Source organism: Macrobrachium rosenbergii, chromosome 49 (genome assembly GCF_040412425.1).
Source record: "Macrobrachium rosenbergii isolate ZJJX-2024 chromosome 49, ASM4041242v1, whole genome shotgun sequence".
Classification (NCBI taxonomy): domain Eukaryota; kingdom Metazoa; phylum Arthropoda; class Malacostraca; order Decapoda; family Palaemonidae; genus Macrobrachium; species Macrobrachium rosenbergii.
Window position 1 is genome coordinate 2,478,277 of NC_089789.1, and position 25,447 is coordinate 2,503,723.

The window sequence follows — 25,447 nt, forward strand, 5'->3', positions numbered from 1 at the left end:
GTGCTAAAGAATGAGCAGGAGAAAAGTTACTGCTGGTTTATTGAGGACACAGGCAGTTTATATAGCGGCAGACTGACGTCGCGCCAAGGAATACGATGAGAACCAGGGTGACCTGAGGTCAGTTACTCTTGACAATACATACAATGAATAAATACACTCTGAGTTGCAAAAATATACAATGATCAAATTGACAACATTCTGACACGTGAGCAAAAGAAACATATGCAAAATAAGTTAGTAACAGGTAAACATTTACATAGATAAGTTTGAACGATTGAGTATGGCTGATCCTGCGTGACCTGTTATCATACATAGAAGACCCGCTTAGCGGGGACTTTACAAAACCATTAACCTCAGCTTTTGCTAGGAGAACTGCACTAAAATTACATTTTATCACAGTTTAACCAGTGCAGGACATAATTTGTCTAGATTTCTTACCAAAAACTGAAAACTTGGATTTTCTTTTATATCAACTCAAAAAGATAAATGATGGCAGATCAAAAACATACTTCCCAAAAGAACACGCATTCTAAATAAATAGTGACCTTTCAAAAATAACAGCTGACCCCCCTCACCCTCATCCATGCACCTTAATGTGAAGCTTAATAGCCATAAGTAAAACTTAATCAGGGCCATTCAAGTGCAAAATTTTATTACTTTGTGAGCTGTAGTTGCTTAGATCTAGACCTTAACATAAAAACTTAACAATGATAAAAAAATTTACAACTGAACAAAGAAACGAAATAAACGCCGTTATCTAAGCCCCAACATGCAGTGGTTAAAAAAGCCATTTCAGAATATAAGTTGTTAACCAAATATAGTCTTTGGAGTCACTACCAAGACCTGAAAAAGAACTACACAGCTATGTTGCACATGGAAATAATTCTTTACAATAAACTAATTTCATAAACCTCTTACCTGGTGGGCATCATAGAGTAGAAACAACCATACCCATCCTTGACCATGGGTGCTACCCCTCCGACAACTGGAGTGTAACCAACCGTGCTTGAAGATATGAGAAAGTTACCAGCACCACCACTGCAAAAGGAGAGCCAGTTGAAACTATCATTCCAATTTTTCATAATACTTCCTTCAACATTCCTTTCCCTTATACATTTCAGGTCTGAAATTCCTCCTTGATAAACAGAATTCTAACATTAATGGCGTCTGTACTAAAATTAATTACTGTCGTTACTAATTTCCACTAGCTTGGTAAAATGGCTTCACTGCTGGATCATAAACATCCAAAGTAAATCTTATTTCCTTAAAACATAATTAATAGAGAATATAGCTAAGATGTTCATGAACCTGGCAAGCATCCCTTAGGTTTAGTATTAGCGATGCCAAAACAAAATTTTCAGGTGAAATTCATAAAAATAACAAACCAAGCAATTTAAAACAAATCATGCAATTTGGATGCTATAACATAGTAAAAATATTTTTAGAGTAACATAAGAAGGAAAAACTATCAATACAAAGGCAATGTCCTTTGTTTATAAGAGGATTCATTCCCATCAAAACAATTGCAGACAACAACTGGAAAATCATTACACTAAGTATCAGTATCAGTAAAAATAAAGGCAGGCAGCCCAGTAAACAGATTCACATAATTTCCACTTGTATCATATCAACTTTGTGAATTTTGAGCAAAGTTTCCTGGTTTTCATCTGCAAATCACGTGTTGGTTTGTTATTTATTATAACTTACCAATATCATAAAAACCTATCAAAACATTCCATTAAGGTATATCATGAATAAACCCTTTAGGCCAACCACTGAAAATGAAAATGTTAACTCAGTTGTCTAGTTAAACTATCAATAATGATAATAATCTACTAGGGATTCCAGGCAAAATCTGAGGGGTATCTGACATTACAGCAAAGGAAGACTTCATTACCATTGCCATTACTTCTGCAATGAAACTTTTTCTGAAGCGCATGATTCTGTAGTGTCACTGTCAGTGTGACCAAAGTCAAGGTCATTATATCATAAAAAATTTCATCTATTGCTCTAAGTGTAAGAGTCGATAGCATTTTCCATGCAGTCTACTAATCATGGCATATTCATGAATGAAAAAAATCCACATCATACAATTTCTGGACTTCATTTCATTTTCTGGACTTCATTTCATTTAAGTCCTGTCCTAAAGTTGCCAAATAGCACCCAAGAGGGAAAAGTTGCCAGACAGTGTCCATAGTGTACTTCATTCCACACAAAAATCAACATGTGGCAATGACAGCCAGTCCTGGTACTGTAAAAATGAGAACTAACCGTATCAGATGCATGCAATAGTGGAGAAAACAGCAAAAGACTTCTGTAGATGGAGACGGTTAACAAGCTACACAAAAATTAATATGGTTTACTATACGTGTCTCCAAACTCAAAATTGGAATTATATTACATCTAAATTTTAATTCATGTTAAATGCTAGAGTGATAAGCATTTAAGGCAGGCACACCAGGAAAGACAAATAAGTTAGCCTAGTACAAAAACATGAATTTTAATTGAAGATTAATCCCTTTTTTTTGAAGGAGGAACAGTTTCATTGTCCTTGGACATTTATTGCTGTTTTTTATGACTTCTACAAAACAATCCTCACCCATAAAAGAACAAAGTAACATTTCTAGAATCTCTAAGGGCAAGATGTAGGAGACAAAAATTTGATACCCAGTAATTGTCAATTTTTTTGACAGGACGCCTGTATGGTTGCAGATTTATCCTTTATATTTTGATATAATCCTGCACTGACTAAATTTATTTCTCCTTTTGCCTGTGGCAGAGAGGCAAAAGAAAAGATCAAAAGGCTTATTATATTTATCATGAGGAATGATGGATGATTAAATTCCTCTCCAATTTAGCAAGACAAAGACTGGTCCAAAATGTTTTTCCGTGTGGTAGGGTAAAAAAGTGTCTACATGCATACCTTGGACCGTAACTCAGGTCAACAGGCAAAGGGCATGCGCAATTCCTGGCATAGTAAATTTCTCACAATGAAAAGCTGATCCTGTTTCTCTCTCATCTTACATTTTTTTTTTATAAAATGTGTATTGGAAACAGTATCCTCTATTTTCTATAAATTTTTAGTTCCTCTACTGTGCAGTCCATACCAGTAAAATTCTCACAATGACATCAGCTGAGGCCTGGCAGGCCACACTTCTGTCAGAGCTAAGGTTAGGTAAAAACGTGTCGCTGTTTACATACAAAAGAGAACAGTTTCCAACAGAAATTTTACGGTAAAACTTGATAGCATCACATAAGAGACGTCTGGATTTTAGGCAGGGCTCTGATCATTTTCATTATCATATATCGATATTTAGAGAATTTTGTTGGCTTTCTCATAAAAATATTTGCTAACTGTTAGTTCTTTAGTCAATTAATGTTCAATCATCTTTACAGTTATCTTTGCAGTTGACAGACATTTTTCTTGACTCTCACTTTATTCCTCAACCTTTCCTCTACATTTTTGAATTTACAATATTCTATGAAAAAGAATGAGTCAAAAAAATGTCTAACGATAAACAAGTGCCTGGCAGCGCGCTCTGTTTCTTACCCACTTTTTATCAATTTTTCACCAACTGGACTTATTCATTTTTCATTGTTTTATAGTCGATATTTAAGATCTCATAAACAATAATTCATTCGCCTAACTGTTATAGTTTTGAGCTACGAAGCATGTTGCAGTAAGTTTCGATCAATTTATAAAAATGAAACTGTCTACTAAAGCCATTTTTCTTGACTTTAGTTATTCTTCAACTTTTCCTCTACTTTTTCGTATATTTACAAAGTAATTGCTTTGAAAAATAACCGAGATAGGGCTCTTCAAAAAAATTTTGTTGATCAACGGGCAGAGCACTCTGTTTCTCACCCTCTTTTCTATCAATTTTTTCACCAACTGGACTTATTCGTTTTCCATTGTTTTATATGTCAATATTTAGGAAAATTGGCTTTTCATAAAAAAATTATGCGCCTAACTGTTAAGTTTTTGAGATAGAACAATACTGTTGACAATGGTAACTTTTTTTTTTCATTTTGATCAATTTATCAAAATGAAACTGTCCTCATGTACCAAAGCCATTTTTCTTGACTTTTTTATTCTTTTTTCCTTTACATCATATTTACAAAGTAATTTCTAGTGAAAAATCTCGAGATAGGGCTCTTCAAAAAAATATTTTCAGTTAATTCTCACCATAGGCCAGAGCGCTCTGTTTCTACCATCTTTCTATCAATTTTTTCACAACTGGACTTATTCGTTTTCCATTTTAAAAAGGTCAATATTTGGGAGTTTTATATAAAAATAATTCATCCTTCTGACTTTCATCAGTTTTTGGGTTATAAACGAAAATATAAAAATGTAAAGAATTTTATTTTTTTTCGTTAAATAACTCATTTTTTCGTATTTAGAGGGCTGGGACTCTTATTCAGACTATTCCACCATAAAATATAAACATTTAGAAAAAAAAGGACAGCAAAATGAACGCTGTTGGCATAAAAATTTGAGCTGAATTTTCTAAATAATTATAGCTCCCAGACACATCGGGGCTATGTACCCTCAGTGATGTGATAACTATACAGATATGAAAGGGTTCCAAAATGTTTTTTCCACAAAATTATGTTCTGTGTCAACAGAGAAAGGGTGGCACAGGAAAGTATCCATGTGTAGTTGGTTGAGAGGTCAAAAGTAAAGAAATATGACAGCCCACTCGCACTTGATACAACTATTTGTAGCACATAAAGTCAATTATCATCATCTTTACAGTTATCTTCTTTGTTGACAGACACTGTTCAAGTAACGGCTGCAGAATCTACAATATACAGAATGAGTCCGAACTAAAGAAACAAGTCATACCTTTTTGCATATGCGGGATCAGAATGTCAATAAACACAATGCAGTAGAGTCCAAACATTAAGAAGGAAGAATATGTGTGTTTTGATGGCAGTGATCAACTTTTGTCGCTTCTCTGCGTTCTGGAAAAAAAGGAAAAAATTATGCAAAACAAGAATAGGCATACTGAATCTGACATGTCTGTGCTCATGTATTCTCAGTTTTAAGATTTTTTTTTTTACATCAGTGGCCAAAGCATAGTGATCTCATTCAGTTACATATCTGAAAGCCAAGTGCAATGTAATTCATACAATTATTATTTAAAAAGGTCAGCTGGGAGTTTTATATATGGATCCTTCTCATTTTCTAATTTTTCATACAAATCCATTACTGTACTTATATCAACTCAAATTCTGACCCTCCAGTTCTCCAAACACTCAGGCAAATGAGGAACAGAGATAGCCTCCACATATGCCAGTGGACTTAATGGGTCCATCCACATTAGTTAACGGCACAGGTAGTACAGTATAGTGGCGTGTGTCACAAGAATACCAAATAAACTGTAAATAAAGATCTACTGTACTGTGATCAGACCAGTGATGATGTATAGTTCAAAAACATGGGAGCAAAAAAAAAGCTGCAGCCAGTGGGAGGTGGGTCTTTGGTACTTTGCTGCAAGAGAGGCCAGAAAATATATTTTAGTAAAGGTAGAAGATAAGAGTCAAAACTGAAATGGTTATGTGGGGGTATGAAGATCAAGAGGTGGAATGATGATATGATAAAGTGAATGAGGATCTGTAAGTGTTTAGCGTGGGATGAATGATACTTTTGAAAGAAAAAGTTGTTGAAGACATATCAAGGCAACCAAATCCTTAGCTTGAGAAGACAGGTGGGGATGAAGTAGTAGTTAATTGCCTCATTTTTTATGTGGTCTGGGTTGTTACCTGTGATATATCTTTGGGGTTGGGAGGAAATTAGCATTGTAAGCTTTGAGCTTTGAAGCTGAACCCCAAGTTTAGCCATCAGGTTCAGCAACCAATCACAGAGCACCCTCACAGTCCCACAACATTGGTCATGGTTGCATACATGACTGATTTAGCTGTAACCACATTACTGTATGCACAGAGTATCGAAATTGGGTCAGATCCCAGGAATAAATCAATTAACTCCATGGAATTAAGACTCCTGTGTGCATTTTTATCACACAATGGTGACCTAGAGCAACCTGGTAGACAAGCATGTTTTTGCTTAACCTCCTGGCAACTAATGGACTAAATACAGCCACAGCCAATCAACCAGAGCCACTAGCAGTCTAACTACAGTGCCAAAGCTGTGCACTCACTCTTGAGAAAGCACAAAGTCATCGTTCAATATCACGGTATCCTTCAATATCTCAGCATGATTTTCGTACCAACCATGGAGATTAGCAGGCTAACTACAGCTATGCTACTGAGATATAACAGTCATGAAACTACTGTAATTATGGTCATTAAGCTCTGGCTAGCTCTTGAGAGAGATCAAGGTTATCCTCTGTAGACCCAGCAAGGGTTCTGCATCAACCCCAGTGACGAACTACAGCTGTGCCTACCAAGACAAAACGCCACTAACAGACTAAATATGATCTCTAGCTCAGGCTCACACTCTCTAGAGAGGTTGAAAGATCATGCCTATAGCATGGGAGACCAAGCACATTTCTCACAAACATCCCTAGTGCCCTACAAGCTAAATACGTCCATGCCTTCTGCTACTGGGATGATCAAGTAAGGAAAAAATACTTCAGGATGTCCACTGATGAATTTCTGCCTGCTCCCTTTCTTGTAGACTGAACCACCTGGCTGATTCCGAAGAGCAGACATACAATTCAAGCCCCACAATGTCATGAGTTCAACAAAGAAGGCAGGTACCTTCTTCCCCTGCATTACATGTTGGTCGAATGTGCAAGTGAGAGGATTGAATATGAATAACTATACAGGTTCTTAACAGCCAAGATCTCTTTGCCACCACCTGCTGGCACATGCACCCTGTAATGGGTAGTGACTCACTTGACTAAGAAAGAAAACTAATGAAAACAAAAATTTTCTATTTAATGAGCACATGTTGTGTGGATGCCCTGTCTGTTGTTGCCGTGGGTCCATCTTCACCCATGGAAAATTTGATGCCTGTTGGTGTAAGACTTTGTCTCACGTCTTCTAGAAACTGCAAATCTGCTATGGTCAGACGAGAGATTTTTGATAAGCCAGTCAGCAGGCAAAATTTTCAAGAATCTCCATCTAAGAGAAACAGCAATCATCTGTTGTGTCAATACAGGCCCTGCCCATTTATGGGTATATAAGCTCCCATAAGATTGCCTAAGTGAGGAAGGAAGGGCAGAGGGTGAGGAGGAGATGAGAAGCACTACATTTTACCTTCAAATGAGAGGCCCCCTTTAGACGTTTTGGTACGTCAACCCCAGAAGAAAGCCAATCACTCTTATCTACGTAACATTAATATATTCTGAGGTTAAATACCATGGATTTGCTGTCCCACCTTGAATAAAACCATCTGTATCTTCTATAGACCAGCCATCAGCACCCCTGCCTCTGAAGATAATTCACCAGTTATGTATTAATGTATTTCATAGTACTGTACTATCTTGAACATCATTCCCCCTATCTTCACCTACTTTGTTTTATATTTTTCAGTACTACAGTGTGTAAAGTTGAATGAATGCAATTTTTTGTATAAAATATTGTTAATAAATACACTGTACTGTTGTGTATATCCTTTTATATTCCTAACCCTGTTTCCAATTGTTGGTGTGGAGCTCCTTCTGGTCACTAAAATTAGAAAGAACCTGATGATTTAAGCCTGAATTACCACAAGCCCTTGACTTGTTGAGCAATTAATATGGGACATAACAGAAAGGCATCCTCAGACAAACTCAAGTCCCTACTGACAGCCAGAAGTTGATGCTAACAAGGAACCAAAGAAATATGGCTATGCCACCAACCAAACAACATCCAGGCCACCCTCTCCAATGCTGAGGGCATACCCTACGAGTTGCTGAAGGACCCCAAGGCCTCACAAAACACAGCTCATGCTATCTGCAAAGCCAGTGAAGACTATGACTGGGACCAAGACAATGAGATACAAACCAAGCTCTGCAGAAGTGCCACTGGAGGCAGAAAGGGCACCCTCACCTGTTCCAACAGCACCCTAAATTTGGGATGGGAGCCAAGAACTGTGGCCCCAGATGCAACTGGGTAAATAATGACCAAGGTGGCTACCCAAATATACAACAGTGTCAGCCACAATCCTGACAGATGACGACTCCACCAGATTCTACATCACCAACCACACCTCTGGCAAGAGGTTCCTAGTGAATGCAGGTATCTGCAAATTGAAAGAAAACTGCCACTTCTCAGGAGACACCAAGTGGCAGCAAACAGAAGCCACAAAACATCATACAGACAACAAAACTCTACCCTCAACCTAATGGAAAACAAATACCAGTGGGACTTCATTGCCAGATATCCAAACACCCCTCCTTGCAGCACACTTCCCTTAGCACTATGGGCTTCTAGCACACAGCCCATCGCCATCTCCTGGACCTTGCCTCTTTCCAAACTCTCTACAGTCCCCAAACAGTCACCCATATCTTCAGTAATACCACAGACCCACACCCACCCCCTGCTGCAGGACTTTGTTGATGTCTTCAACCCATACTCAAACAGATCCCTGGAATCCCAGAAAAACATAGCATCTATTACCACAACAAAATCACTGGGCACCTCCAACATCCTCATCTTTTCCAAAAATCAGGCAGACCCACAAAAACACATGAGAGTCACACTAACTCTCTTGCAGGATAGTAGCCACGTGGTCCACCTTGACAAGTGCATCATGGCTCCCCCCTTTCACATCAAGTTCCTGGGTCATCAAGTCTCGGCAAGTGGAGTCCACCTCTACCCTCCAAGGTACTGACCGTCAAGACATACCCAATTTTATCACAAAATGCCTACAAGAATTCATGGGAACAGTAAATTACTATTAATGATTTTTGTCAAACATCACACAAACCATGGGTCCCCGCCTATGATGCCCTCAGAGAAAACACCATGACACTCACCTAGGGGCCCCACCCAATATGTCATCTTCAGACACCGAAGACCCCATGGCAGATGCCACCAATCTGCCATTTTCCAACCCAACGCCAAATTCACCCTCATGACAGATGCAAGCAGTGTCACAACAGGCATGGTTGTTGAGAAATCAATCGACGGGATGACTCAACCTTTGGGTTTCTTCAGCAGAAAACTAATGCAAGCTAAGAAAATATAGTGTACTTTTGACAGAGAATTTTACTCCCTATACCTGTGCAGCAGAAGTATCAAAATACCTAATGGGTCATCAACCACTCGTCCATGCCCTAACAAAAAAGCAGGACATATTCTGACTGACGGCAACATCAACTCCCAGGCATTTCAAAGTTTGGGCGCACCATCCAACACATACCCAGAATGACAAACCCCCGTGGCAGACCCACTACTCAGGATATAAGTCGTTGGAGACAAACTATAGATAAATTAGGATAAACTTGCCCATACCCAAACAAGACACAAGGTAAAAGATACAGAAAAAAAGCCTACCACACCTCATTAATTAGTCTACAGTGGGCACTCATCCATTTTCAGCAACAGAAAAAGAACCATCCTCTGTGATACCAACATAGGATGTCCCTGTCCCCTAGTGCTACGATTCCTCTAGGAAAGTCTCCAACCTATTCCAAGGACTCATCCACCCATCAAGAAGGACAACAGCCAAATTAGAGACAAAAAGTTGCATCTAACATGGGGCAACCAGTGATGTGAAAAAACGGACCAAACATTGCCTTAGATGCCAAAAGAAAAGACTCTCCTCAACATAACACCAGCAAAGGGGGCAAGCATTCATCTCTAAAATCTGGAGTACCCTGGACAAATTAATGGGTTCAAACATACACCACGCAACCACCCAAGACCCAGATTGGCAAAAAACCATTGTTCCCTCCCTAAGGGATGAAACCCAACTGGAACTCATAATTATCCTGGCAGCCTATGCACTGCCTCCAAAGAAGAAATCAAATCCTCTCCTATCGGACTGGTGTTCTTCTCTGCTGACATTAACCAGCAACCAAATGAAGAACAGCTGAACCTTTGAAATATTGTAAAAAAAAATTGACTGTATACAAGCAAGTTCATAAAATTTATGTCAAAAATAATCTGAGCACATGGAAATTGCTCTTCATACAAAATGACGCCTACATACAGCCTCCAACACCTGCATAAAGAGACCCCCTACCCAGCCCTCAAATGGAAGTAAAAATAATTTCAAAGAGTGCTACATGGGCAGGAGGACTAGGTCTCTGTGAACATGGTAAGATGGTTTATGTGGAAACTGCCTGCAATCCCTCCAATAACTTCTCAGAATCCAGGTGGCAAAGTCACCCACCAACAAACTCAACCTTTAACAGTGCCTGCTGTCTGTCAATACCAACCTATTACTTTATTGGCAGCCCAAAACCCTTACGGCTTTGTAGTGACAAGCGTATACAAGTTAAAAGGGCAGTTTGATAATTACGACTGCACACACACACATCTACAGTTGCTGCAAAAAATCTTAGGATGTAATAAAACTTAGGACCTGAATAGCAGTCCTAAGAATATTCAAGGTTTCCACCCACTCCAAACCAGGTAAAACATAACTATTGTATGTCAGGCAATGCAGTTTGAGGCATCATATTCTACCTGCCTACTGAACAGGGTTCCCAGATTTGGGGGTGTGTTTGGCACCTGATTACTGTAATTCTGCACATGCATGTTGAGCGTTCCTGTGAGCCCTGCCAGCTAGTATGCAGGGTAAATAACTTTCCATCGTCAAGAGGACACAAACTGTGACTGTATAAAGAGGACAGGTCAATGACACCACAGTGATGAAGTTGGAAGTCTCTAAAAATAGTCCCCATTTGGTGTAACAGAGTTGAGGGGAGGGAACTCAAGGTGGCAGTGCAAAGGAAGAAGGTGTCTGGACATCCGCGGAAAACAACCGAGAAGACCAACAGCTTGTTAAAGTGTACTGTAATAGTAAATCCAAGTCTTACCAGCAAAGAATTGAAGCAACAAAACCCTGAGGTGTTGGGAGAGGTGTCAGAATGCACCACACAACATTGCCTTAGGAAGGATCTCGGTCTCCCCTGTCATACTGCTGTTAAGAAGCCTTTGCTAACAGAGACGATGAAGAAGAAGAGGCTGAATTTTTGCAAGAAGTATGAAGGTTGGACTAAGGAAGACTGGTCTGCAGTGGTATTCAGCGACGAATTGTGTTTTTACGTAACCAGGAGCGCCGGGAAGAAAATCAGATCTAAAGGGTCAAGTCAATTTGACTTTAAGTATACGGTCAAGGCCATGAAGCATGCTGCTTACGTCATGGTGTAGAGGAGTTTTAGCGAAAAGGGATGGAGTGGGGGTTGTATTTTTTACCGAAAAGTACAGCGATGAACAGGGATCAGTATGTATATGTGTTAAAAGACCACTTTTTGCCCTTCAAGGAAAGTCTGCACACGCATTCTTATGCAAGATGGGGCACCGTGCCACAGGGGGAAGAAGGCAAAAAAAAAAGTTATTTGAAGATAATGGAATTGAGCTTCTGGATTGACCAAGGGATTCCCCTGACCTTAATCAAACAGAAAATGTTTGGAGCTTTCTGAAGAGGAAGCTGGCTCTAAGGATACGTCCTCTGTCCCGAAACTGATTGCTGCCATAGAAAATGTGTGGTGTAATGAGCTGGATGATAATTATTTTAAGGAACTGTCTAATTCAATGAAGAGGAGAATTGATTATGTTTTAAAGCATAAGGGAGATATGTCTAAATACTGAATAAAGAGTACTGAGCAGAATTATGTAATTTATTTCAACCTTTGTATTTTATTTTCAATTTTTTTTCTCCACATAACTGTCCTAAGATTTTTCTGATATCTTGGTAGTACTAAGATTTTTTTTTGTGACTGTGTATATGCATATGTGTGTTTATATATATATATATATATATATATATATATATATATATATATATATATATATATATATATATATATATATATATATATATATATATATATATATATATATATATATATATATATATATATATATATATATATATATATACACACACACACAGTGCCCGTGAGAGTCTTGTCGAGTTGACACTACAAGACCAGTTTCTTCCAAAACCGCACATAACTCATATTTCCCTGACGAAAAATCGTGAGCCAATAATTTGCTAGTTGTCAACTCGTTATCTCTTCCTTATAGCATGGTCATAAGTGACAATTCTCTCAGTATCTTTTCAAGGTCGTTTTGGGACTTTGTATTGAGTTGCTGCCAAATTTTATGTTTCATGTGAATTTTTTCCGGTAAAGAGGCCAATTGCAGTGTCTGTATAATGCCTGGAGTTTATACTTCGTTTGAAGATCGTGTGAAAGTGATTGTCACAAACTAGGCTTACAAACTCAAGATATTGTTAGACAAACTGATGTGAACCCACGAACAGTGCAGCGCATTGTTGCCAAGTACCAGGCAGAAGGCGGCAGAAGGCAGCAGAAAAGGGACTGGTAGGCCATTAAAAGTAGGTCAGAGAGCCCTTAATGTCCTTAAAAGGGAGGCAGAAGGTCACCCTTCGTATTCTGCCAGGAAATTTAAAGAAAGCAACCCTCAGCTCCTTGGGGAGACGTCTGTTAGGACTATCCAAGATTACTTATCCAAGAGATGGGTTTTAAGAATATTGTGGCACTAAAGAAGCCATTGTTAACTCTAGCACACCTGAAGAAAAGGGAGGCTTTTGTTAAAAAGTATAGTGGATGGGATGTAGGTGAGTAGCAGCCAGTGTGCTTCAGTGATAAAGCAACTTTTTATTGTTCTGGTGGCAGTTTTTCCAAAGTTTGGCCCAGTTCTACAGCCAACAAATTAGACCCCAAGTTTGTTAGGCCGAGGGAGAAATTTCCTCTGAGTGTTATGGTGCGGGGGTGTATGGAGTATGGTGGTATTGGGGATTTACGTGATATTCGAGAAAATACCAGGGTGAATCAGCAGATTTATTACACCCTTTTAAACCTCTATTTGGAAGATAGTTTTACCAAGATGGGTTGCAGTATTTTCCAACAAGACGGGGCTACCTGCCATACAACACCATTGATAAAAGGGTGGTTAAAGGATTGTGGGGTAGAGTTCATTGAAGACTGGCCTCCTAATTCCCAAGATCTCTCACCAATTGAGAACCTGTGGGCCATCATAAAACATGCCACTGCCATCAAAGTTGCATGGGAATCAGTCAACACTGATCTCTGTGAGAGGCTGATTTCATCCATTCCTATCTGCCTCCAAAAGTGTAAGAAAAATACATATAATGTTACAAAATATTAAGATGTAATTGGTGAGTACAGCAATACAATTTCATGTCTTAATTTATTATAGTTTTTTTCTACCTATGCTTAAAGATAGGTAAAAGCTTTTTACATACAAGAAATCACTACTCTGACAAGAGTTTCCACAGCCACTGTATAGCAGTGTATATATATATATATATATATATATATATATATATATATATATATATATATATATATATATATATATAAAACAGAAACGAGTCTATAATTCAATAAACTAATTATTTTGATATACGACAAGGGCATACAGAAAAACCACTGATAAAGACAGAGAGAGCAAAACAGAAAAGACGTTAACGAAACTAAGTGATAACAGATGCTGAGTTTAACTGTTCGCCGCCAGTGTCTCAAAAGTGTTTACCCGCATCGCGCTGGGCAAAAGGATGAACTAATTTAGATCTTGACCTTGCCCGTGACCGCCGTCACCATAACATTAACTCGATAACAACCGCTGAAGGAATTGCATAGACAATTAAACGTGAAACTTTAATGGAAAAGGAAGCCCATCTGACAAAAGTCGGGAAAATTATACCAGATTTAGGCATCGAACCCATACCCATATATATGAAGGCTCTGGAAAGAGAGGCAGTTAGAAAAGGCATCAGGGCAGGGAGTGTGTAGATGTGGAGAGGTGACTGTGAAAGCTCGAACAGACTTGTGAACTTATATAAAATTTCTAAATGCCCATAGTACAAGTGAAATTCTAAGTCCACGAATTTTACGATGTGCCTTTCAGGATAAAGACTCAGTCATTGCTACCCATTGAAAGGTGGAAAAGTTATACAGTTTAAAGACTAAATAAATGTAAATAGTGGAAACATAAATTTCATTTAACCCAAAATGCATAAAAGAAGAACTTATGAATTTTGAAAAGATAGCCAACATCTGAGCACGATAAGTGAAGTTCCAGCATAGTTAAATATCAAACAAAACAACATTGTTCCTAAGAAGTGAAAGCAAGCAGTACAACAGACAGACCTAAGAAGTGTATACCTTCCCATTACACACACACACACACACACACACACACATATATATATATATATATATATATATATATATATATATATATATATATATATATATATATACAGTAATATTCTGAACTTGCGCGATTCGAATTGCATGAACTCACAGACGCATGAACTTTTCATTGGAACCTAACAAATTGTCATACACGAGTTTTTCACAGACAGCGAACATTTGCAAATACTGAGAAACCCTGCAAAAGTGTTTATGTACAGCAGAAAACCAGGGGTCTTCCTAACGGGTGAGTACGCTGACTATTGCTGGGGAAGATGTGAAAAGACTGCAACCACACCCAGCACACTTAGGAAACTCACTACAGAACTTCACCCTAAAACTGCGAGTTCTTGCTCTGTTTCTCGTGTCTCGTTACCAAAGCCCCAAAAGGTTTTTAGAATAAGGAATGGGGCTTGAAACTCGTGACTTGACCTTAGACCATAAATGTTTTTTGTTTTTTCTTTGGGTTTTTTGGTATTAAAATTTTGAGAGCTTAAGCTTTTGTCACCTGTCAATTTCTTTTGTAAAGTTCCTTGAGGATGAAACAAGTGACTAAGCTATCAAAAAACAGGTTTTGACATAGGAAAACCTATTTTTGGTTGTCGCTGCTGAGTCCTCAAAACCCTCCCACTTCCCTGGCAAAAAGGCACGGGATTTGGGTAAGGGATCATCCTACACTGACCAGCAGAGAGTAATGGAGCTGGTCTTTTACCTGTCCTGGTTGTAAACAAGATGGCAAACACGCATGTACAATAGTCACCTCTTGCATATTTTGGCATACGAAAAATTGGGTTCAGCTTCACTGAAGGGAAAATTCCCTCTATTTTTGAGTCTATTATACTCTATCACGTGTCAGAGTGTTTCCATTCCATCTACAAGACCAGGCTGGAAAAATATTTCTTTGATACTAGTCTAGTCACCATGGAGCACTGGCACACCATGGGAGGTAACTACTTGAGGACTCAACAGCGACTACCAAAAACAGGTTTTTCCTACGTCAAAACTTGTCTTTTGATTGCGTAGTCGCTTGTTTCATCCTCAAGGAGGTGAACAAGCACCTTAAAGCCAGATCGCCGATAACTGCCTTTATATATAAATACAGTGGTTAATAATCTGTGTTGAATATATCGAAATAAAAAAACAAAGAACTAAATAGTTCACAGGTTATGAACTATAATTATCAATAGCCAGGGGACTCAATAACACGAGGAAATGACAGCAGGTGTCCAAGGGATAGTGACCAAGATTAGGAATGGGGAACTCCTTGTGGTCAAAAACAACCTTTATAAAGCCTCCTGGAATTTGGGTGTGTTGATCCACAGGACGTTTAGTTTATATGTGAAAAGGTGCTTACACTTGCCCACAAGTTAAATTATTTATGAATTGTTAGAGAGAGAGAGAGAGAGAGAGAGAGAGAGAGAGAGAGAGAGAGAGAGAGAGAGAGAGAGAGAGAGAGAGAGAGAGAGAGAGAGAGAGAGAGAGTTATTCTTAAGTTAGATGTCAAAAGATGGAAATTCATATTGAACTAACTCTTAGCACTTTCCTGTCCACTTGACGTAATATTACGTAATACCCCCCACCCCCTTCTTTTCTGACTGATGTAATGTTCCGTAAAATTTACCGACATTTTTCGTACGTGTGGTAGGGGTAAATTTTTTTTATTTCCGGACAGTTGGTGGTTTCCATAGGCTAAAGCATACCTTGGAACGTGTAACTCAGGCATCAATACGCCAGGCAAGCAGTTCCTATACTGCGCATGCGCAAATCCCTGGCATAGTAAATTTCTCACAATGAAATCAGCTGATCCTACCCATGCTTCTCTCTCATATCTTACATTTTTTTTTATAAAATTTAGGATTACATTATTGGAAACACTCTGTTTCGTATCCTCTATTTTCTATAAATTTTTTAGTTCCTCTACTGTGCTTGCAAATCCATGGCGTAGTAAAATTCTCACAATGACATCAGCTGATCCCACCCACGCAGGCCTGGCAGGCCGCACTTCTGTCAGAGACCATGCGCAGATGAGGTTGGGTAAACACGTGTGGGTGTTTACATACAGCGACGTCAATCGAGAACAGTTTCCAACATGCTTTCGCAAAGTTTTTACGGTAAAACTAGCGGAAAACGCGTTAGTGCATCACATAAGAGACGTCTGGCTTTTAGGCAGGGCTCTGAATCTCATTTTTCATTATTATATATATCGATATTTAGAGAATTTTGTTGGCTTTCTCATAAAAAATAATTCATTCACCTAACTGTTATAGCTTTGACCTACTTAACGATAATGTTGACAACGGTAACATTTTTTTTTGTTTCGAACAGCTTATAGCGTCAAAATGAAACTGTTGCCGTTACCAAAGCCATTTTTCTTGACTCTCACTTTATTCGTCAACCTTTCCTCTACATTTTTGTATATTTACAAAGTAATTTCTAAGAAAAATATCCGAGCTAGGGCTCTTCAAAATAAAATGTCTAGCGATAATTCTCACCGTATGCTGGGCAGAGCACTCTGTTTCTTACCCTATTTTCTATAAATTTTTTCACCAACTGGACTTATTCGTTTTTCATTCTTTTATATGTCGATATTTAGAGTATTTTGTGGGCTTTCTCATTAAAAATAATTCATTCGCCTAACTGTTATAGTTTTCGAGCTACGAACAATAATGTTGACAACGGTAACTTTTTTTTTCGTTGATCAACTTATAACGTCAAAATGATACTGTTGCCATTACCAAAGCCATTTTTCTTAACTCTCCCTTTATTCTTCAACTTTTCCTCTACATTTTCGTATATTTACAAAGTAATTTCTATGAAAAATAACCGAGATAGGGCTCTTCAAAAAGAGATTTTTTGTAGCGATAATTCTCACCATACGCTGGGCAGAGCGCTCTGTTTCTTACCCTCTTTTCTATCAATTTTTTCACCAACTGGACTTATTCGTTTTTCATTGTTTTATATGTCAATATTTAGAGAATTGTGTTGCTTTTTCATAAAAAATAATTCATTCGCCTAACTCTTATAGCTTTTGAGTTACGAACGATAATGTTGACAACGGTAACTTTTTTTCGTTTCGATCAATTCATAACGTCAAAATGAAACTGTTGCCGTTACCAAAGCCATTTTTCTTGACTTTCCCTATATTCTTCAACTTTTCATCTACATTTTCGTATATTTACAAAGTAATTTCTATGAAAAATAACCGAGATAGGGCTCTTCAAAAAAAAATTTTTCTAGCGATAATTCTCACCATAGGCCGGGCAGAGCGCTCTGTTTCTCACCCTCTTTTCTATCAATTTTTTCACCAACTGGACTTATTCGTTTTCCATTGTTTTATATGTCGATATTTAGAGAATTTTGTTGGCTTTCTCATATAAAATAATTCATTCGCCTGACTTTCATAGTTTTTGGGTTACGAACGAAAATATAAAAATAAGTAAAGATTTTTTTTTTCGTGAAATAACTCACATTTTTTCGTATTTAAAGGGCTGGGACTCTTATTCTGACTATTCCACCATAAAATATAAACATTCAGAAAAAAAGGACAGCAAAATGAACGTTGTTGGCATAAAATTTCTATTTTTGCTGAATTTTCGAAATAATTATTTTTTCGCACTGTCGAGCGCTCCCAGACACATCGGGGCTCATGTACCCTCAGTGATGTGATAACTATACAGATATGAAAGGGTTAGATGAAATTAAAGTTGCTGTAATTTCACTTAAAAGCTAGCTTAATACATTACCTTAAAAAAAGAAATAAACGGTTGACGTAAAAATATAGGAGAGTGTGAAGATTAGTATCCTGTTTCTCTCTCTCCCCATTCCACCGATCTATTTTTAGAAGTCTTCTCAACCTCGTTTTTAAAAAACTTCTTTATTCTGTCTCTTTCTCTTCGTTCTGAAATGCTCTGTGTCTCTATGTTTTAGAATGGTACAGGTAAAATTAGATCAGTTTAAAATTATGTACTGTCCAGTTAAAGACATACAGAGAAACAGTAGTACGTAGGTTGCGCTAACTATGAGAGAGAGAGAGAGAGAGAGAGAGAGAGAGAGAGAGAGAGAGAGAGAGAGAGAGAGAGAGAGAAACAGTTGTCCTTACTTAAGAGTGAAATTTTTCATGAATTATTACAGAGAGAGAGAGAGAGAGAGAGAGAGAGAGAGAGAGAGAGAGAGAGAGAGAGAGAGAGAGAGAGAGAGAGAGAAACAGTTGTCCTTATTTAAGAGAATGAAATTTTTCATGAATTATTACGGAGAGAGAGAGAGAGAGAGAGAGAGAGAGAGAGAGAGAGAGAGAGAGAGAGAGAGAGAGAGAGAGAGAGAGAGTTGTCCTTACTGAAGAGAATGAAATTTTTCATGAATTATTACGGACACAGAGAGAGAGAGAGAGAGAGAGAGAGAGAGAGAGAGAGAGAGAGAGAGAGAGAGAGAGAGAGAGAGAGAGAGAGAGAGAGAGAATTACATAAGAAACCTTTGACCCACTAATCAGCAACATTCCCTCTTCTTGTCATGTTAAATAGACATGTCTGACAGCTTTTGCTTTGAGCTTCTTTTAGAAGATGAGGGAAAGATATTTGTTTGTTATTACTATTATATTATTATTATCATTATTATTATTATTTGAAAATTAGATCTAATTATTCGGTAAAAAATTTATTTATCATACAAAACAAATACTGTAAACATAAACATGTACCAAAAAAATCTCTCATCTCAGTAAAAGAGAGAGAGAGAGAGAGAGAGAGAGAGAGAGAGAGAGAGAGAGAGAGAGAGAGAGAGAGAGAGAGAGAGAAATTATTAATTTTATTATTTAATGTTATTTAATTAATACATAAAAGCTCGATAACTTATGAATTACATAAAAAATTAAACATAAACACTTTTTCAGGGTTTCTCAGTATTCACAAATGTTCGCGTGTCTGTGAAAAACTCGTGTATGATAATTAGTTAGGTTCCAATGAAAAGTTCTTGCCTGTGAATCAGCGCAACTCAAATTGCACAAGTTTGGGGTATTACTGTAGTAGAAACCAAGTGACAATTACAGAAGAAAGTAGCATAGGACTTACTGCTCACAAACTAGTTAACTATCAGACAACAAAAATGACCAAACAAACAAACACTGATGTAACACTTTTTATACTGACAATTAATTCTAGTTCAAGAATAACTCGCAAAAGAACGAAAAATGGGCTTAAGAAGAAATATACGACATTATTATCAAATATGGCTGTGCACAAAAACCAGTAGCTGGCAAAGGTGAAAGTTACCTGGCAAGAAGTAATCACTCACTCCCACTTACCACACTGGCAAAAGGCAATAAGAAAAGGATGGCTACAACGGGAAAAGAATTACTAAATATTCTTAAGCGATCCCACAAGCTCCTGGGAACAACTACATTTGGGGGAAATCTGCAAGCTTGTAATAGCTTTGCAATCACACGGAAAAGTGAGGCGGTTATTGGCTGGGGACACATGGATCCGTAGGCACATGCACAAGGCTATAGTAATATATCTGAAAATGAAAGTATGCCTTGTCCATAATTCTCTTTTTGGGACTAATAAAAAAGTAACCTTCATTCATTCTTTCATTTTACAAAATCCCTTATTCTGTTCCTATTGAGAAGGATGGGCTGCTTCCTCATCTATTTTTCCTGTCAGCAAAAGAAATAAGATTACGAAGTTGGATACTCACACAAACTCTGCAATTCCTTCCTTAACATTTCTATACCCTAACATAAACAGCTATGAACCAATAAGCCCTTGAATAAGGGCAAAAAAAAAAAAAAAAACAGAGCAGCAGAAACAATATTTAATCAGAGTACTGACTGAAAAGTTTCCTCCTTTTTTTTGCACTGATGTAGACATACCTAATTCCTGTAAGGGAAGAGGATATATTTCAGCTTAAAAATACCAACACAGAATAAAGTATACATACTGTAGCCTTTGGGTCCAGCATTGAATGTGTCCATTCTGTAGATTCTACAGTGCAAGACCTCATGGTTTCTGTTCGTCCATGATAAAACTGTCGAGTAGTTGCAGTTTCATAAGTAGGGGCAGGTCTGTTGGACAGAAGAAGACAAGTCAACAGTATAAGGCAGAAAAACAGTTCAATAAGAATAAATGTGCCCCTTCTTAGTTTTATCAGGAATTTGCCAAATGTGTACTTCTGAGTCAAGCTAACACACTGGAGGTAATTAAATGTTGTTACAATTAGCCACTGGAACCTTGGGAAAAACAAATCCCATTTCTCTAGGCTATAGTATTTGTAGGAGAAAATAAGTAACCACAAAATGTAAGGCATCTCAGCTGAATAATAACCACAAACAAAAGATATCAGGTACAATCAGCAGTGTAGCTGAGTAAGGTATGTGCATCAGGGGGAAGGGGGGTAAGTTGTGGGAGGAAATGATGTTAGAAATGGCAGTTATGTATTAATTATCATTTCAAAAGCTCTACAAACTTTTCTACTTGTCATTAAATGCTAAGGAAAAAAGTTACCTATGAACTAAGTCCTGGTGCATTACAGTCATACACTGTTTGTTTGTGAGACAAGGAAGTTCTGTGCATTTGCCACCTGGATCCGCAGTTATGTCTCAACCAAAAGCCTCACTCTACATGTAAACTGACGTGAGGCACAGGGACTCAGAGGGATGCACTATTTCTCCCTTATACCTTTCATTGGGTCCCTTGTCCCATAGCTGCTCAACATCCTAAACTTTAATCTGCTCCAAACTCTACGGTTTGATTAAATTATTCAAGACTAATAAAAACAGTAACTGTATTTTCAAAGGTAACTCATATGCTTTCATACCGCACGTTAAAAAAGTCTACAGTATTAGTAATTCTACCACTGATTATCAATACATAGCCTGTGTAACTGGTTTCCTTTGATGACGATATGCTAATTCTTCACGTAAAGCAGAAATTTTCATCAGAAATGCTTAAATCTGCCTCATTTTGTAATTTCACTGAAAATATAACTATATTAAGTTATGGTGATGGTGACTGAACTCAACATCTAACTACTGCACTCACTTATTTGGCATCTTAAATGTTGACTCTGTGCTGGCCCTACCTCCAACTGAACATTTCAAGATCTAATTTTCAAATGATACATGATACACTGTACATCACTAATACCTAATTTTTTTTAAATATCTGGATGAGATTAAACTGTGTTGTAAAATGAGGCCATAATAACAGTGGGAGTCAGTGACCTTCTAATATTTTAGGCTTAGCTTTTCCTAGTGCAGAATTCCTCCAAACTTTTGCCTTTAAACTGTAAAAGGTAAAAACATATCAACGGCATATCCAACCACCATATTGAATATTTAAAAAATGCACTAATAACAAAATTGTCGAATGATACGTTTTACCTGTGACTCTCAAACTTTAACTATGTGTTTCATGTTCTTTTTCATGATTTTTCATTCTTTCTGTTTAATTATATATGTTCATGCTTTTTCATATACTAAACCAACAGCCTAACTTTTCGGGTAAACATATGAGGAAGTGAGATTCCTCATGAGACTGGGACGATGGCACTCATTGATTAATGGATTTGCATGAAAAAAAAATTGTATTATAAAACACAATGTGTAATCACAAATGATATTATTCATGCACATGCCTGAATTGCTATTCAAGTGGAATCTCAAGATCCTGAAAGCCCCATAACATTTGTGTAGGTCTATTAGATTCAACAGAGTACTTAGAAACTGGGAGGAATCTGGGGCCAAGACTGTAAGCAGATAGACTCATGATCATTTGACTGAAATCTATGAAATACAGTATACAGCAAGTGCTTGTATCAGGTACTGTACTGTATCTCTTCAAAACAGGAACTTGATTTTTCCCGAAGACCTATTTATGAAAGCTATTTTGTTTTTGTGAATAAACTGGACCTCATTAATTTCAAGACTTCAAGAAAAACATTAGAATTAACGATACTGTACGTATAATTTCAGGCGAAGAGAAAATAAATTTTTACAAATGCTTGTTAGTTATTCTGTCTCTGTTTCTCTCTGTGCATGTGTTTCGTATTACTTCTTCTTGACAATTACTCTACCAAAACTTCTTTTCATGGAACTTCAAAGTTTTTCGTCACATTAATTTCCTATTGTTCAGACTCAAGTGATTCCCATATGGAATTTCTCCTGGGACAATGTATCCAATTGTTGACAGATCATCACCCTCTGAGTGATCTACTTGATTAAAATGGAGGATTTTACTTCATGACAAAGTCGTTGGAAAGGAAGGCTGCTAAAGATTAATGTGGTTTTTCTTAGCAACATTCACTTGAGGGCATGATGTCCCTGCCTAAAATTGTTTGGGTAGAAGAGACTTTTTAGCTTTGGCAGGCAACTCTTTTAGGAGAAGGATACTCTGAAATCAAACCAAAGGGTAAAAGGGACCCTTTAGCCTTGGCAAGAAACTCTTCTACAAGAAGGTTGCTCTGAATGCAAACCTTGTTCTCCAACCTTGGGCTGTACCATAGCCATTGTGCACCATGGCCTTCCATGGTCTCGGATTTGAGTTCCCTTGCCTGAGGGTACAATCAGGCATTTATCCTCTTTTTTTGTTCATTTCCGGCTTTATTAAAAAACAGGCTGATGAGAAAGTAAAAGTTGCTTTGCTTGCGTCTTATAAAGTTTCCTACAGAATTGCAAGATGCAAAAAAGCTCAAAACACAACAGAAACCTTGGTATTACCTGCTGCTATTGACATGGTGGAAATAATGCTAGGTGAATCAAGTGCCAACAAGTTACGCAGCATTCCTCTTGCAGATAACACAGTTGGCAGAAGAATTTCAGACATTAGTGACGATTTGTGCGATCAGTTGGCAGATGCACTTAAATATTTGCATTTTGGGTTGCAAATAGATGAGGCTAGTGATGTAGTGAAAGATGCTCATTTAATAACTTATGTACGCTATATATCTGCCAATGAAATTAAGGAAGATCTCTTGTTTTGTAAACCTATCGTTGGTAGCGCCACAGCAGCAGAGGTGTTCAATATGATTGGCAATTTTTTCAGTGAGCATGGAATAAACTGGGAGAACTGCGTTGGCCTGTGTACTGACAGAGCCCAGTCAATGTCACGACGACATGCTGGACTGCAAGCTTTGGTGAGAGAGAAGGCTCCATACGCTTCATGGACGCACTGCCTGCTTCATAGACAGGCACTTGCATCAAGCGGTATGAATGAGGAATTAGGTAATTTGCTCAAAGATGTTATCAGGGTTGTAAATTACTTAAAGAACAGTCTGTTAAAAGGAAGATTTTTTGCAAAGTTATATAAAGATTTTGGTGCAGAACACACTGCTCTCCTATATTACTGTGAATCACGCTGGCTATCCCATGGAAAAGTATTTCAGAGAGTGTATGAACTTAGAAATGAAATTGCTACATTCCTTTGTGAGCATAAAAACAGAGATGGAGATTTGTTCACTGATGATTATCTCATTCAGAAACTTCCTTACATGGTTGACAGTTTTGAGAAACTTAACCTTCTCAATCAGTCTATGCAGGGGCCTCACATGAATGTTTTCACACGGAGTGACAAAGTAAGTGCATTTATGAAGAAAATGGAGTTATGGAAAAAGAATGTAGAAAATAACATTTTCGACATGTTTCCAAATTTACAAGAATTTCTTAAATATTCTAACACAAAAGGTGGAAATGAACTGTTTACTGACCATTTGAACACTCTGCTGGGAAGTTTTCGTTTTACTTCAAAGATACAGACATAAGTGGATAAGAATGGATAAGGAACCGATTTGGTGATAATTCTACAAGCAGATTGTCTACATCTGACCAGGAGCAACTTATCAATTTGCCATGTGACGGTTCACTGAAACGTGTTTAATGCAGAACATTTGCATACATTTTGGCTGTAAGTTAAAGAGGAGTACCCTTCCTTGTCATCAAAGGCCATTGACATTTTATTATGCTTTGCAACGTCATACTTATGTGAATCAGGGTTCAGTGCTGTTGCTGTTCTCAAAACAAAATACCGTTCTCGCTTAGCAACAGAAAAAGAAGTACAGGTTGCACTTTCATCACATCCTCCAAGATTTGAGAAACTTTGCTCAGAGAAACAAGCACAACCATCACACTAGTGAAGGTAAGCTTATACATACATACATTCATACATACATACATATATATATATATATATATATATATATATATATATATATATATATATATATACATATACATTTACATATACATATATATAATTTTTTTATAGCGTAGTCGCTGTTTCAGTCCTCAAAGGAGTTACCTTCCATGGTCTACCAGAGCAGACTCAACAGCGACTACCAAAAAATAGGTTTTTCCTACGTCAAAACCTGTTATATATATATATATATATATATATATATATATATATATATATATATATAAATAAAGATAAAATCCACGAAGGAAACGGAAACACTGGAGGCTTGTCTAGCGCTGAAAATCACTGATTTCTGCTTATCTGCACCGATAATTGGGTATTGGCGCTAATACATACCTAACAGATATAAGCATTTTTACAGGGTTTTTCGTGTGTTTAAATAATACTATCAAAGTGGGCAGTTCTAAGTATTCACGGTGTGTGTGTGTGTGTGTGTGTGTGTGTGTGTGTGTGTGTGTGTGTGTGTGTGTGTGTGTGTGTGTGTGTGTGTGTGTGTGTGTGTGTGTGTGTGTGGGAGTGCATCCCCGGGAATATGGGGGTTCACTGCAATAATAATAATAATAATACTAATAATACTAATGATGATGACAGATTCTGGAGATGACGCTTCATAATTGCAAAAATAGAGAAGTCATTTAAGGAACAGGTGCCTCATTATCTCATCTTTCCCAAAACTTAGACTTTCTTCTTGCCTCACTGCTTAGGATGCATTGATGAGCGAATTGCTGCTATTTCTCAGTCAGGTGATCAGACTGGACATTGTTCGCCTCACAGTGATTTTCAAATTATCCTGGCAGTTTTCCATGAACATCTGCATGGCGGAGTGATAGCGAGGAGTGTTTGTGAGGCATCTCAGAATGTCACTGTGAACAACAGTGATATGTCTCATGGTCTCTCGGGTATAGTTCATCCAAAGGGAACACCCACATATACTGTAGCAGTACAAGCAGAAGAGCA

The 25,447-nt window shown here is 37.6% G+C and overlaps 1 protein-coding gene across 3 annotated transcripts in view; it reads right to left on the reverse strand.

Moving 5' to 3' along the window:
• The window catches only part of CROT (Carnitine O-octanoyltransferase), a 286,657-nt gene that overhangs the window by 27,047 nt on the left and 234,163 nt on the right, over window positions 1–25,447 (reverse strand). For all 3 annotated transcript variants that reach the window (XM_067092518.1, XM_067092519.1, XM_067092521.1), the window contains exons 14-16: window positions 20,241–20,364; window positions 4,847–4,965; window positions 919–1,038 (exon numbers count right to left, since the gene is read on the reverse strand). In XM_067092518.1, the coding sequence (XP_066948619.1) occupies window positions 4,873–4,965; window positions 20,241–20,364 (217 nt within the window). In that variant the 3' untranslated portion in view covers window positions 919–1,038; window positions 4,847–4,872. The remainder of the gene's footprint in view (window positions 1–918; window positions 1,039–4,846; window positions 4,966–20,240; window positions 20,365–25,447) is intronic.